The sequence below is a fragment of the Gallus gallus genome, chromosome 2, assembly GCF_016699485.2.
Source record: "Gallus gallus isolate bGalGal1 chromosome 2, bGalGal1.mat.broiler.GRCg7b, whole genome shotgun sequence".
Taxonomy (NCBI): domain Eukaryota; kingdom Metazoa; phylum Chordata; class Aves; order Galliformes; family Phasianidae; genus Gallus; species Gallus gallus.
This window is the reverse complement of record NC_052533.1, coordinates 77984255-77997885: the sequence shown is the minus strand read 5'-3', so window position 1 is coordinate 77997885 and position 13631 is coordinate 77984255. Positions and strand designations below refer to the sequence as shown.

At 41.6% G+C, this 13631-nt stretch overlaps 1 protein-coding gene and 1 long non-coding RNA gene across 3 annotated transcripts; one reads left to right on the top strand and one right to left on the bottom strand.

The window, feature by feature from the left end:
* Nucleotides 1-227: 227 nt before the first annotated feature.
* Nucleotides 228-2943, top strand: LOC107052637. The gene is made up of 2 exons (XR_001465245.3): nt 228-1213; nt 1662-2943. It is a non-coding gene; the product is annotated as an uncharacterized LOC107052637 (long non-coding RNA).
* On the bottom strand, nt 2726-12033 carry LOC428499 (carboxymethylenebutenolidase homolog). 2 transcript variants are annotated; one of them, XM_004935120.5, is made up of 6 exons: nt 11856-12033; nt 8216-8429; nt 7484-7591; nt 5514-5656; nt 5006-5097; nt 2726-3107 (listed from the first exon to the last, which is right to left on the bottom strand). In XM_004935120.5, exons 2-6 carry the CDS (start codon nt 8419-8421, stop codon nt 2928-2930), a joined length of 729 nt encoding a protein of 242 aa, XP_004935177.2. In that variant the 5' UTR covers nt 8422-8429; nt 11856-12033; the 3' UTR covers nt 2726-2927. The 2 variants fall into 2 exon arrangements, with proteins under 2 accessions (XP_004935177.2, XP_046787640.1); XM_046931684.1 differs by lacking the exon at nt 11856-12033 and adding an exon at nt 10139-11642.
* Between the last annotated feature and the right edge of the window lie 1598 nt (nt 12034-13631).

Sequence of the window (13631 nt, the reverse complement as noted above, 5' to 3'; positions counted from 1 at the left end):
TTGTTCAGAAACACTTTTCTGAAAGCCTTCTTCCTTCTTCCTCCATGGCATGGGGTCAAGGTGGCGCCTCCAAATCTCCTCACCCACTGAGCTCTTATCCCCACGTGCTAAGAACATCACAGACAAAACTGGGAAGAATGGTCTGTAGCAGAGGTTCCTCCTGCCTTTCATAGTGCTGGTGATGCTGGGTGGAAGAGGTGTGGGTTTACACGTTGCTGTTATTTCAAAGCTGCTTCATCAAAGAAATGCATCTGGGTTGCCTAAGGTCTATCCTCCCTCAGTCGTGTTTCAGTTTGCTGAGTCATTTTAATGTCATTTTGCACTGTTTGGCCAAGCTCGTTTGTATAACAGAGAATTGTAAGACAAACTCAGCTACTAATGCCATTTAACATGGTTACAGTTCCCCTCAGTAGCTCAGCATACTGCTATATACATTTGTTTGTATGAGAAGAAAGCTCACACTCACAATGAGCAAGCACAAACAGAATTGCCCTCGGGGCACAATCAAAAGCGTGCTTCCTCCAACTCATTGGCTTATCAAGCTTTAATGATGCCCCAAGAGGATCCCATTTTGTTTGTGTAGTGGAGATAAGCTAATCTTCCAGATAACAAACATCCAGCAACGCAAAATGAAATACAAGGTGTCGTGATGATGTAACACAACCACGGCTCCTTCTCACAGAGTCTCCAGGAGGTGAAAATCCACGCTTTACCCAAATCCATCAGCCTGCAGTGCCTTGCTGCATTCAGAGGCAATACTCAGCAGCTCCGCTGAGCACTGGTAAGCCAGGCTGCCTGTGAGAGCAGCTCGCTGCTACCGCAGTGATTGACACGGGCCGTTCTTAGCGTTGGTTGCCACAGCGGGCGCCAAACCTCCCCTAGGCCTCCTTGATGACAACCTCGGAGAGGGGCCCCATCTTGTGGACGTTTCCTGGAGTACGCACGGCTGTGGCAGCCGCCGTGCTTGTAAAGCAGCTCTGGAAAGCCAGCTCCCGTACCCGTCAGCACCGGCTCTTAACCTGAGCTAGGGAGTTGTGTCTGGGCCCTGCGGCCAGGATCCGCGCGCTAAAAGCACCTCCTTTCTCGGACTGTGCAGTGCAGATGTGAGGAGCCCAGCCTAAGTTTTTGAAGACCTATTGAGAAGCAGCCGGGAATGAATGGAGACAAGAGAGGAACGGGCCGGGCCGGCTGCGGGGATCCGGAGTGCGGAGGGGTAAGGAAGCTGTGAAGGGTCTGGAGCACAGCTCTTATGGGGAGCGGCTGAGAGGACCGGGATTGTTCTCTGAGTGGGGGCTCAGAGAAGACCTAATCAGATTCTACAACTGCCGGAAAGGAGCTTGTAGCAAGGTGGGGTTGGCCTCTTCTCCCAAGTAACAGGGATAGAATGATGAATAATGGCCTTCAGTTGCAGCAGAGGAGGTTCAGGTTGGATGTTTGGAAACATTTTTCTCAGAAAGAATGGTGAGGCATTGGAACAGGCTGCCCAGGGAGGCAGTGGAGTCACCATCCCTGGAGGTGTTCAAGAAATGTGTAGATGTGGCACTGCGGAATATGGGTTAGTGGGCACGGTGGCTGATGGTTGGACTGGATGATCTTAGTGATCTTTTCCAACGTTGACTATTCCATGATTCTATGATTCTGTGTTTCCTTCTCTTCTATAGCTATTGAATGTCCTCCATCGCTTCCCATCTTTACTTATCATCTCTTTGACAATACCTCCATTGATACGGCTGCCTAAAAGGCAAGATGGACATGCTGACAGCAGACAGAAAAGCAAGGGTACTTTGGTCAACTCAACTCAAGGGCTGAGCTACATGCCACTTATAGCATCTCTGACTTCACACCTTGCAGCAATATTGTCTAGCACATTCAGCCTGTTGAGGTATGCAGACAAATGGCATGCCATATAGTTAGGTCGAGAGCAGAACAATCTGTGAAACTGCCAAGCTTTCTTGCTATCAGAGGGAAAGTAATATCCATGCAGATGGTCTTGATTTATGGACAGATTGCTAAGGTAATCATGTGAGAAACTGGCACATGTTGTAGAAAATAAGAAGCGATGAAGACTCTGAGGATCTCTGAACAAGCACAAACTACCCAGTTATTGCCAAGGCAATTAAATTCAAAATACCCAAAAAAAGGTCATCTGGTCAGCAAAACTGGAGCCAGTGCAGTAAAAGTTAACAGGAATGTTTATTATTGTTTATGTTTTTTTGTTTGTTTACTTGGTTTACCTGGTGGTCAGCCCTGTGCCTGATCATTATAGCTTGGAGTAGCACAATGAACTCACTGTTTCTGAAGTGTTCATGCCCGACTTACTTCCACAGTCAGGAGGGGCTGTCTATGTTTTTCCTTGATGTCAATGAAGCAATACTGGAAGTGCTCTTCTTAACAGTGCTTATGGAATACCTGGAGGTTGCCAAACAGCATCATTCCCTCCTAACTCCTTACCACAGCCAATCGCTCATTTCATGAATGGGAATTTTACTCAATACAGAAGTATATCTGAGACAAATGCATTGTAAGTAATAAAAATGTTCATGCAAAATGAGGCTGTTTCCATGCTAATACCTGCAACTAACAATCCTCATACTGAAATAAAACCTGAAAATACTCAGGTAATGTCTGGATGAAAAGTCATACCCTTTAGGACTCATGAGTGGCAAAACAATTTCATTACTGTTGATGTCATAATGCAGAATAATGAAACAAATACAAATCAAGATAAATTCAAACAGTGCTTTAATGCTTAATGGTCCTTCAGTCCAACTTTGAGTTCACAATCTTCTGTAAGCCTTGCAAAAAATAAATAAGTGTAAGTTTAACTGTTTCTGTTCCTTGTTTCTGTCCATCTTCTTCTTGACTGTTTTCTTCTCTAAAATTTAATTGAACTCTGATTTCAAAGCCTAGCTTCCTTTATGTTTTTGTCAAATGAATGTCTTGATCCAATCAATCATATCCTTTCTAGCTTCTTCAATATAAGGTTTATCGACAGGTTTCATATCTTCTGGCTTCAGTTGTGCAAACCCATGAACCTGTCCAGGATAAACTTTGATTTTATATGGAACTTTACAGTACTGTTTCAACTTCTCATCCAATAAGGTAATCTGTAAAATAAAGCATTTTTCTGTTAGGCTGCAGTTTTTTAAGTTTGCCAGACTTGCCATTAATCATACTGCTACATCTTTGCTTTTTCTCCATTGTCACAACTGAAGTGGATTCTGTTATTCTATACATGAGAAAACCCCTCTGAGGAATGTAAGACTGAAATGGTTTTCGAAAATATGGGTGTGCCTATGTACCCCCAACAGCTACTGCTAAGATGGTCTGGTGAATTATGTTTCTGTAAACGATGAATAGGAGCACTTCTATTCAGAGGCATAACATGGCTTATAACCTGATTTTAAACTCTGATCTTGAGAGAACATATTCCCTGAGAGAACATATTGCCTAAGTCTTAATAATTCACAGTCCTAAATATTTGGATGGACTTAGTAATAACATTTAAGAAAGCAGGTTTTTTTTCTTAGTTTACTGTACAGCAAAAAGGCATTGCTACTGCACAATCCTTTGATGTTAAGTACACACAATGTGCAAGCCATATGACGCTGTACCTGTACACATCTATAGACACACTTTGTGCTTATTTTCATAAGAAAGTCAGAAAGTAGGGGGATGATCACTTATTTTACCTCTGCAAGATTAATTCTATTCGTTATGCATTTAATCTCATGTAATTTAATCATAGAATCATGCAGGTTGGAAAAGACCTTAAAGATCACCGAGTCCAACCACAACCTAACCATACTACCTTAACTCTAACAACCCTCCGCTAAATCATGTCGCTGAGCACCACATCCAAACGGTTTTTAAACACATCCAGGGATGGTGACTCAACCACCTCCCTGGGGAGCCTATTCCAGTGCTTGACAACCCTTCCTGTAAAGAAGCTGTTCCTGATATCCAACCTAAACCTCCCCTGGCGCAACAGAACCCTTCATTATTCAGTGCAGAAAATAAAGTATTTGAGGATGTTTTTTTACATTAAACTCAGGATACAAAAACTGTACTCTGAGAGGGAAAGTCTCTGGAGAAAATGGGGTATTTCAATGTCTGGCATAAGATGGGGAAAAAAAAAATTATGACTGGGAAAAAAATACTTTAGCCAGAAAAGAGGGACAGTGAATGAAAAATTTGTTTTCCCGCACAGAGAAGTTTCATATCTGAGGTGTAGATCAACATACTGGAATACACGGTGAGAAGTAAATTTTGGTTGGCTTCTTCATTCACAGAGCGTGCTGCCTGGTCCCCACTGAGACTCTATTATTGCAGCAACAAACTATACTAGAGGTGGTATGCTTTCATTGCCACTACAGGGAAAAAAACTAATCCACAGAAGAGGGCCTCAGTTTACTACACATACCCTTGTCCAAAGTTTCAGTTGAGTTTATTATAGGGGTTACGTAAGAATATAGTTGGCAGTCAGGAATCAAAACAGAATCCACCAGTTGTCATCGACTTATTAAAAATTTACAACCATTCTTCTGACAGAGTTCACTTTGCCTTGTACCAAAAGCAATTGTCATCGTTCTACATCATTAGAAAGTTCTGTCACTGAGCTGACGCTATTTTTTTCCATGCAAGGAAATTCAGTCCAAATTCAGTTTCCAAATTCAGTCATTTAACTACCTCTTCTCCCATATATGACTGTAGTATCCAAGTTCTTGAGGTGTTTGGTTCATACAAGTTGGATCTCCCTGCCCCAGTTTCACACTCTGCTTGCATAGCCACTGAGAGACCGATAATAGATCTCTACTGCACTTCTCAACTCAAAGAGAAGTTCTGAATAACCTAAGCAAGATATGGGGGAAGTAAGCTGAAATATAAGCGAAACAATCCAGCCTATATGATTTTTCATATCTGAAAATGGTTTCTGACAGGCTAGCAATTCTCTCTAGGATAGAAGAAAAACGGGAAAATAAAAATCATTTCCAGTACAACCTACCTGATCGTAAGAAATAGTGTGGTCTTTCTCACCAAATATAAAAAATGTGGGATTTAGTAAATCGTATCTTTCTTCAGAGTCCCTTATTATTCCTATAATGTGTTTGAGAAACAGAACGTTAGTGAGGTTATCATTCTTGCAAGTTGAATGAAAAATTCTGTGACAAATTTTCTATTTAGGTTTATTTGTTAAATGCTTTTTTTACTTGAGGAGAGTTTCTATTCTGATGAATGAAAAGAGTATTTGGGAAATATCTTTTACATTCTCCCAGGAATAAAAAAAATATAAGTAAATGTACGTGCACAAGGAAACACTTTTTTTTAATCCAATTTACAGTATTCTTATAATGTTGATAGCAATATAGCACATTGCTGAGATAGCCATAATCAAAATTTTCAACTCACCTTTAAGTTGAGTACTTATAGAAAACACTACAAAGCAGTAACTAAACTTACAAACTACATATACTGATGTAAGCCCGTGTAAGTTTTCATATGTTCTACACTACCATAGAGGGACACCCCAGCGGATAATTGAGGATTTTTCAGCATCAAGTGATGTACTGCCATTCCACCCCAGGAAAACCCAACGATACCAATCTTCTTTGCATCGCATTGTTCCTTTAGATACTTCAAGACAACATCAGCTTCCCTAAGACATATAAACAGAAGAGAACTAAGGGATCTATAGCGTAATCAATATTTGACTGTTTAAGAAGAAAATTAAAAGAGACACATGACATTTTCTGCACCTGCACCTCCAATCATTTAAAACAGAGGACATTAAATAGCAATGGCTTCTATTCTTGAAGGGAGTTAACATTTCTGGTCCTAACTTAGGGAAGTAGCCATACACAGTTGTAGGCACTCAAATACTTACCTGAATTGTGACCTGCTCCTTTGTTTTCAAAAGAAGCATTTTTTCACTGAGTCACTTTGTTTAGGACAGGACAACTAAAGACAAGACATATCTGCAAGCAGAATAACATCTTGCATTATGGAATGTGGGAATAGATGGACTTGAATGTGTCATCTCTACTCAGTCTATCTATTTAGATAAAGAATTATCTTAAGTGTGCCATTCCTGTTGCATGAGTTAATAATATCCAACCAAGCCCACATACAAAATTGCTATATTAAATAATAATTACTCAACTTTAACATGTCACCAGCTACAATGTTTAAAAAAAAATGAGTATTGCATGAGGCACATTGAATTAAATACAAAAAATTTTTTTTAGTATAGATCAGAGCAGGTCACTTTTAAAATTGATTTTTTATTGCTAACTTCATGGGGGTAATGTTTTTATCTTCATTATCTACAGAATTTTAAGTGAATTTTAAATGCAGACTGCGTACACTAATAAAGTATTTTCATGTATTAGGTATATTATTATGACTATCACAAATTTGGATAGTCTGACAAAAAGCAGTATGAGAGTGCCATGATCAGAAGATCATGTTCAAGAGCTGTATGAGCAGCACATTATGAATGGATGAGCTCTTTCAGTTCTGGTTTATTTGAGATGGTATAACGTAAGTCATGAGTACATAGGATTCCTGGTGCTCTGAGGGACCTGAAGGGCAGCTACAAGTCAACGCTTAGTAGACAACACAGTACATCCTTCAGGTCTTAAGTGGTTAAGACAGTTGTCTGGAGTAGGAATTCTTACAGGTATTAGCCATTTGTCTTTTCCCAAATTTCAGTCACAACCCTGCAACTACAGTGTCAAAAGCTTTGCTGAGAGATGTTGGTTGGGCCGTGAGCGCAGCAGGGTCCAGATAAACACTCTGTGGCTTACAAGATGATAGCTGAGTAATAGGGCGTCTGAAGTTTCAGGTTGTGGTAACAGATTCTGAAGAAACAGTAATACCTGCCTTAATTTAAGGAAGCTTTTATTTATTTATTTATTTATTTTTACTGGCACTGCTAGGATCTACAGATAGTGGCCACTCCATATATTGAGAAAAACAGCGTAGTTGATCAGATGAGCATTTGGGCAAATTCTGCAAATTTTGACCTAGTACTGCTCAGGAGATTATCAGCTGCATCTGTCATTTACAAGGGAGAAAGAAAGATGGGCAAGTGACAACTGGTAGATAGCATGAGTGCTTGTGGAAGAGTTTTCCTCCTTATCCTAAGGGCCTGGAGTCTGTATCCACACTGTTGAGTGAGAGTTCTGGGTGTTTCATAGCCTGTGAGACACCAATTATGGGCCTGTGCAGCCAGTGTGACATAGTTAGAAAAGGGTCCATGAGGATGGGGTCAATAAGCAGCGTGATAGACGGAGCAGATGACCATTTCCAAATCCCAGGGTAGTGTTTGGGACCACAGAAGAACCACCCAGAATAAAATAATTGTGTGCAAGCAGCCAGCTTGCCCTGCTGTGAGGGGCCACTTTTAAACATTTCAGATACATACAAATTCCCCTTGTTTGCTAAATGCTTTTTAAAATGCAAGCACAGTTATGCATCCTACCTGTCTACTTTCACAGGGTCATGTTTTTTCATCCAGTCAGCAAAGTCATGCCAGTGGTCGGTAGTTTTCCAGGGGTCTGTCCCCTTGAAAAAGTCTGGGCAGATGGTTCTGCGTAAGACATGGAAACAAAGCAACTTTCATGTCCAGGTGGGGAGAATCTGCGGATGTCTAAATGACTTCTAATGCCTTTTCTACTCCAGGCTGTACACCTACACAGTTATCACCTGAATCATATTCTACTTATCCTGTTCTGGCAATCAGCAAAGCTAAAATTATATGTCTTGCTATGGAAAATAAAACCCACATGCAAATAAACTCTCCTTCTTTCCTTAGACACACTTAGTACAAAAGTAAAGGAGTAAAGCAACCCTCCTGATTCCAAATACATGGTTATTTATCTCTTTGCTTGTAAAAGTTAAAGCAACCCTCGCTGCTGTATGAACTCCACAGGGTTTGGTTTGAAAAGCTCACACAATTTAAAAGTTCATACTAATGTTTGGGGTTTTTTTATCTTTTAATTATCCACATTGCCACATGAGCACAAACGCTGTCACGTCATCACCCTCCTTGTAGCTTTTTGCTCAGAAAGCCATTTTAGACTGGTCAGTTTCAATACCTTTGGTGTCCATGAAGTGCCCTATGTGTATGGAAAACATACACAGTGCTTAGCTTTGGGCCTGGTGATCTATCAGTGCATTTATTAAGAGGAAAATAGGAAAGATGGGAGCTTACATGTATCCATGACCTGCAATTAAATCAACTATATATCTAATGTCTGGAAACATCCATCCAAATATATCATGAATCACAATCACAGCTTTGTCTGTGAAATAAGATGGTCTGCAAACGTATGCCTTGATATGCTCAATTTGCACTTCATGTCCAAGGCATCCATATCCAGATCTTTCCCCGGTATTGTATAGGAAAGGATCAGCCATCTGGAAACCTGGGGGAAAAAATGAAAGAAAAGAGTGAGAAAGTCAAATTTGTTTAGGGTTTTACAAGATTAGGACAAAGAAGGGCAAGTGCAATCAACAGAACGTAGTTTAATAACTTTGATAAATAACATCGGCATCCTTGTCTGAAAGGAGAAAGTAAAATGCAAAAACCATGCGCCAGTTCAGAATGGTTCTTAGTCTATTATACGTTATTAAGCTGAGAATGAAGAGAGACAAAAAGTTGCAAGATGACTACTCTCATATAGGTCCCATATATCACTTTTCTTTGGCTCCCATGACAGCACTGGCGTGAAGCTGAGCAGTGACAGCTTCAGACGTGGAAGAGTGATCAGTTGCAGCACTCACACGTGTCTTCACCCAGACTCATAGGCTAGTTTCTCTGAATTATGTGAGGGGTAGGGACCACAGCACTCAGCCGCTACAGAAAGGCATAGCATTCAGAGCTTCTTGCAGCGCTGGCACCTGCCAGCTAACCTGTGTTTTCAGTAGCAGCTATGGATTGTCGCAGCGGCTCTGGCATCCCATGTACCAGGAGCGGTTGGCAACAGGCTGAAGCACTGATTTCTAGATTAGGCTGAAAGGCATTGGCTTCATCTGCCTTTGAAAGGGATTGCAGTAAAGCAAGCAAATGCCAGAAGCTGTTCTGACTCTGTGTCTGGAGCATGAGACGGACTCTGCAAAAAGTAGAATGTTAATCTTGTAATTAAAAGTAGCATTATAATTCATCTATACAAGGAATCCAATTAGGTTCGCAGGGGTAGAGTCAATAGTAAAATTTCCTAACCACACGCTGACTTTAAAACTGCCCTTGGGAATTCTTACACACACCTACATACACATCGTGACTGTCTCAGCTTCATCGTTTCTACATCAGCCTAGTATTTCCATGTGCACTGTAACATACACTTCAGAAAACTGTCCAGTTATAGAAAAAACAGCAAATTATGTTAAGAATGTGTACCTTCTTCAGCTCTCCATTAACCACAGCAGCAGAGAGCTGGGTTTTGCTGAGTAACAGCAAATTTCAGGTAGGTAATAGAGACACATTGGGAGCTGTGCTGCACCCAGACTGAAGGACAGAGTTGAGCTGCAGAGTTTTCACAGATTTCTTGTACCTACACCGTACTTTCCTACTTGCACAGTTAACACAGGCCCAATAACAGCATTCAGTTTTTTTACACGTTTAGTCTGCTGTGTGCTCAGAATAATTAACCTTCCTGAAGTATGATCTAGAGACGCTGTTCTTCCACTGATCATCCTCTGAGGATGCTGTCACTGGGTCAGGCAGGGCCAGCACTGACTTTGTCTAAATATGCTTTATTACAATACTGAGTGCTGGTTGTTTGAGTGTAGCGCAGTGATACAGGAACTGGGTGGGTGTGGTTTTATTTCAAGAACCGAGATGCTTCAGAAATAGACATGGATGATCATACGCAGTGAGGTAATTCATTGTGCTGATAACTGAGAGCTGATTACATTTGTTAATTGTTCTCCCATCTTTTTCAACATCCAAACATCAAGGCTGGTGATAGAAAGTGTGAATTAGTCCAGTCTTCAGGGCTAAAACCTCCACTGCTTTGTCACCAAACTGTCCTGGCTTTGTAATATGCATAGAGGAGTATCTCCCAGCTTTCATCCCCAATAACAAGCCCCAAAATGCTTGAATGACTTTTGCTTATGCAAAAGTACTTCCTACCTGTTTTTCTTTTAACCTAAGATGATTGAGGGTGCTGAAGTGCGAGAGACTGCTTGAAGAATTTACAGGCATTCCCAAAGACGGCTTACACCACTGGCTCCTGAGAAAGCTGCTCAGCCCTACACCCTTAGCCACTTTTGTTCAGAAGGGCATAACATGTGGCGTCCCCTTCAAGGAAATGTTTAGGAAGCATTAAGCTTTGCAACAGCTGTGAAAGAGCCTACTGCCTATCTTTTGATGGCTACCCAGCAGTGATTTCTTTGGCCTATCTTAATTAATTCCTAGCCAGCTGGCTCTTCTCCAATTACTTGTCTGCGAAGAACTCAGTAAATAGTCAGCCACACCTGAACTGCTTAGAAGTCTTTGATGGGATCCTGTTCAGTCAGAAGCTTTATTTGTTCCCACCCGCTTTGTTCCACGCAACACCGTGCACTGAAGCAACGACCCAGGATATTTCCTACCTGTCCTGTCTCACCTCATTCTCTCTTCCCACCAATGTCATCCATTACACTTTTCCCCTTCCTGCTTTCCCAGTGGCCCAGTTCCGAACAAGCCTTGCCTTTACAGCAGCTCTACAGCCTGCTTCTCATCACCAAGCTTCAGCACAGAGGAGACACAGGGACCAGCACAAAGCAAGGAGCAGAGCAAACTGTTACTAACAAAGTGACATCCATGAGTCGCAGGCCATCTTTCTGCCGCCTAAGAGAAAGCCTTCTCACTGCTTCTCTCTCTCATCAGTGGGTTTGCTCTTCCTTGCTTCCCTGGGTTTCTCAATATCATTCAGATTTTGTGCATGTTAGAAAATAAATGAGGAGAAATATTGAGCATTATCACAAGGCGAAGGTGGTGTCCCTTGAATAGTAGGACAGACCCAAGCTACTTCACTTGTAGGGAGCAGCAAATAACATGAGTAAAACCTACCTAGTCTAAGCTTTCAATGGAAAAGAAATCATACTCCAGAAGTGGGGCTAAGAGTCTTTCAAAAACAATCAGGTAAAGCTGGGGAAAAGGTAGTCCTTGGGACAGTCCCCACCTCTTAGAAAGTGAGTATGAGCACGTGATCTCAAGGTGCTTTGGCTTTTGCCAGGATGAGCTGATGATGCTAAGATTTCCTGTATCCAGTGATAACAGCTTGAAGTCCAGCACTGACTTATTTCAGTGCTAAATGCTCTAGTGTACCAAATAAGGGAAATAACGGAAATTAATAACCATGAAGGCAAAACTAATTACCGTGGTCCTCTAACATGATCTTGCTACTATTGGATATAAAATGGTGACTAGTAATTCCTACAGAAAGCCCCCAGACTGGCTGATGTAGGATATCTCCAACAAAGGCAGTCTAGAGTCAAAAGCTTCAAGTGAATGTATTACCTCCCTTTGTGCCAATGCATGATAACGTTTAGAGGAAAAAATATGTTTGGGCTGTCCTCAGAAATATAGCTGTGGCACTCAAAATCCACTTTCCCAAAGCTGAAACCCTCTATCTTCACCTTGTCTGCTCCTTAATACTTATTATTATGTGCATTTTTTTTACTGAAGCCAGAAGTCCTTCTGTGAATGTTTTTTGCTCAATATTTTATGCATTTGCAAAGATGCTTAGCATCTTTGGTTCTTACTGCTCAGCAATTTCAGATTTCTCCCATTCAACACAGTTAAAAATAGACAGCCTTTCTCTGCTGCCAGCTCAGTCTTTGTGGACCAGTTTGCCATCACTTACCTAGAGGACAGGATCCTGAGTTATCCCAGCTCGCTTCTTCTGTTTAGTGAGACACCAGCTAGATTTCACTATACACAAAAAGAAGAAAACAAGTTCTGCTGATTGATAGCTTTCCTGCTGCTGCTGCTGCTCATCCAGTTTCCAGGTGCTCTTCAACTCTGCTGCACAGTTTGGGATTGGGAGTAGAGGAGGAGACGCTTGGTACATCAAGTCACCCAGACCGGAAGGGGTGGAGACAGATCATGCAGAGAGGCAGGGTTTGGTACGTTCATTAGACTCCAAATCAATTGCCTTTTACTCCATCTTTTATTTATTTATTATCTAAGGAGTTTTGAAAGCAAGGCACACAGTGACACTAAACAACTTGTTTTTCTAATTCTCTAAAAGTATGTGATTCCTAACAAAATAGTATTGAGAAGTTGAATGAGAACCAGTGACTTTATTTTTCTGATAGTCTTTCCCTTCTAGTCCTGTGCAGAGCAAATGACATGTGTGATGCAGCCATGTAAGACTGCAGAGCCTTTGGATCTCCGAATCTGTAGCTGACACATCTGGCACGTAACACCTAGTGGTGTATTTCCTGATTCATGATTAAGTTCAGAGATGCATTTTCTTGTAGTACATTCATGTACTTACGATGTCTTTAATGGAATTTGTGAATTAAGATGAATTTGTTCTGGCAAATTTGCAGCATAAAAAACTTACGGAAGTCTCCCCAGCGCACAGATGAAATGCATTACAGCCACACCCACATATATTCCGAACAAGTCTAAAAGTGTTTCAAGTCATTTCTGATTAGACTTGCTTTCAACAGGTTAGAAACATCTGAGTCTGCGTTGGTTGTTATTTATGGTGACTTGTTGAAAGTTTCCATTCCCATTTCCATAGTGGATTTGAATGCATTAGCTTAGCCCCCAGGACGATGTCTGCTACAGGTTTAATTTTCTCACTGTGTGCATGTGGTTTGTGTCTGTATGTGTGCTGGGGAGGAGAAATTAAAGAGATAAAAGAGCTCTCTCCTGTACTGAGGACTCCACATCTGGACGCAGTACTCCAGGTGAGGTCCCACCAGCACAGAGCAGAGGGGCAGGATCACTATCCTGCTGGCCAAACATCTGATGCAGCTCAGGATACGGTTGGCTTTCTGAGCTGTGAGAGCACATTGCTGGCTCATGTCCAGCTTGCCATCTACCAGAACTCTCAAGTCCTTTTCAACAGGACTAGATCCTGAGCTGTAGTCTTTATAGTGACCACCACATCGGACAGCTATGTAGAACAGGCTGGATTCAGTTCACTCAAACTTCAGACACTTACAATGAGGACGTCTGTGTGCTAGCAAGGTATCTGTACCCCACACTTGCCACTGAGATGTATGATTCAGACTTTATGGATACCTTCTTTACAGTGAAATGGATAGTCCTCTAGACACCACCAACTGAGATGATCTGATTATCTCTGAGCTTAATGGCAGCTTACCCACCTAGTGCAGGTGTAGATTGCTGTGCTCTGAGCATCAGCAGGCAGGCAAGACGAGTCCCACCTCTGTGTGCTACATGCAACTCAAAATTAGGGTTTGTCATGCTCAGAGAGACAGTATTTTTATCTGTCCTGTCATGCCTGTCATTAGCTTTGTACATCTAGATTGTTTAAGAAACTATTAAAAAGATTGCTTATGTTGCAAGGGAGGGAGTGGGACTTCACTGAAAAGATCTGATTTTACTTTGATCCTCATGGCATCTGGCTTGAGTCTGTCTAAGCCCCAGGATTTGAGTCCAC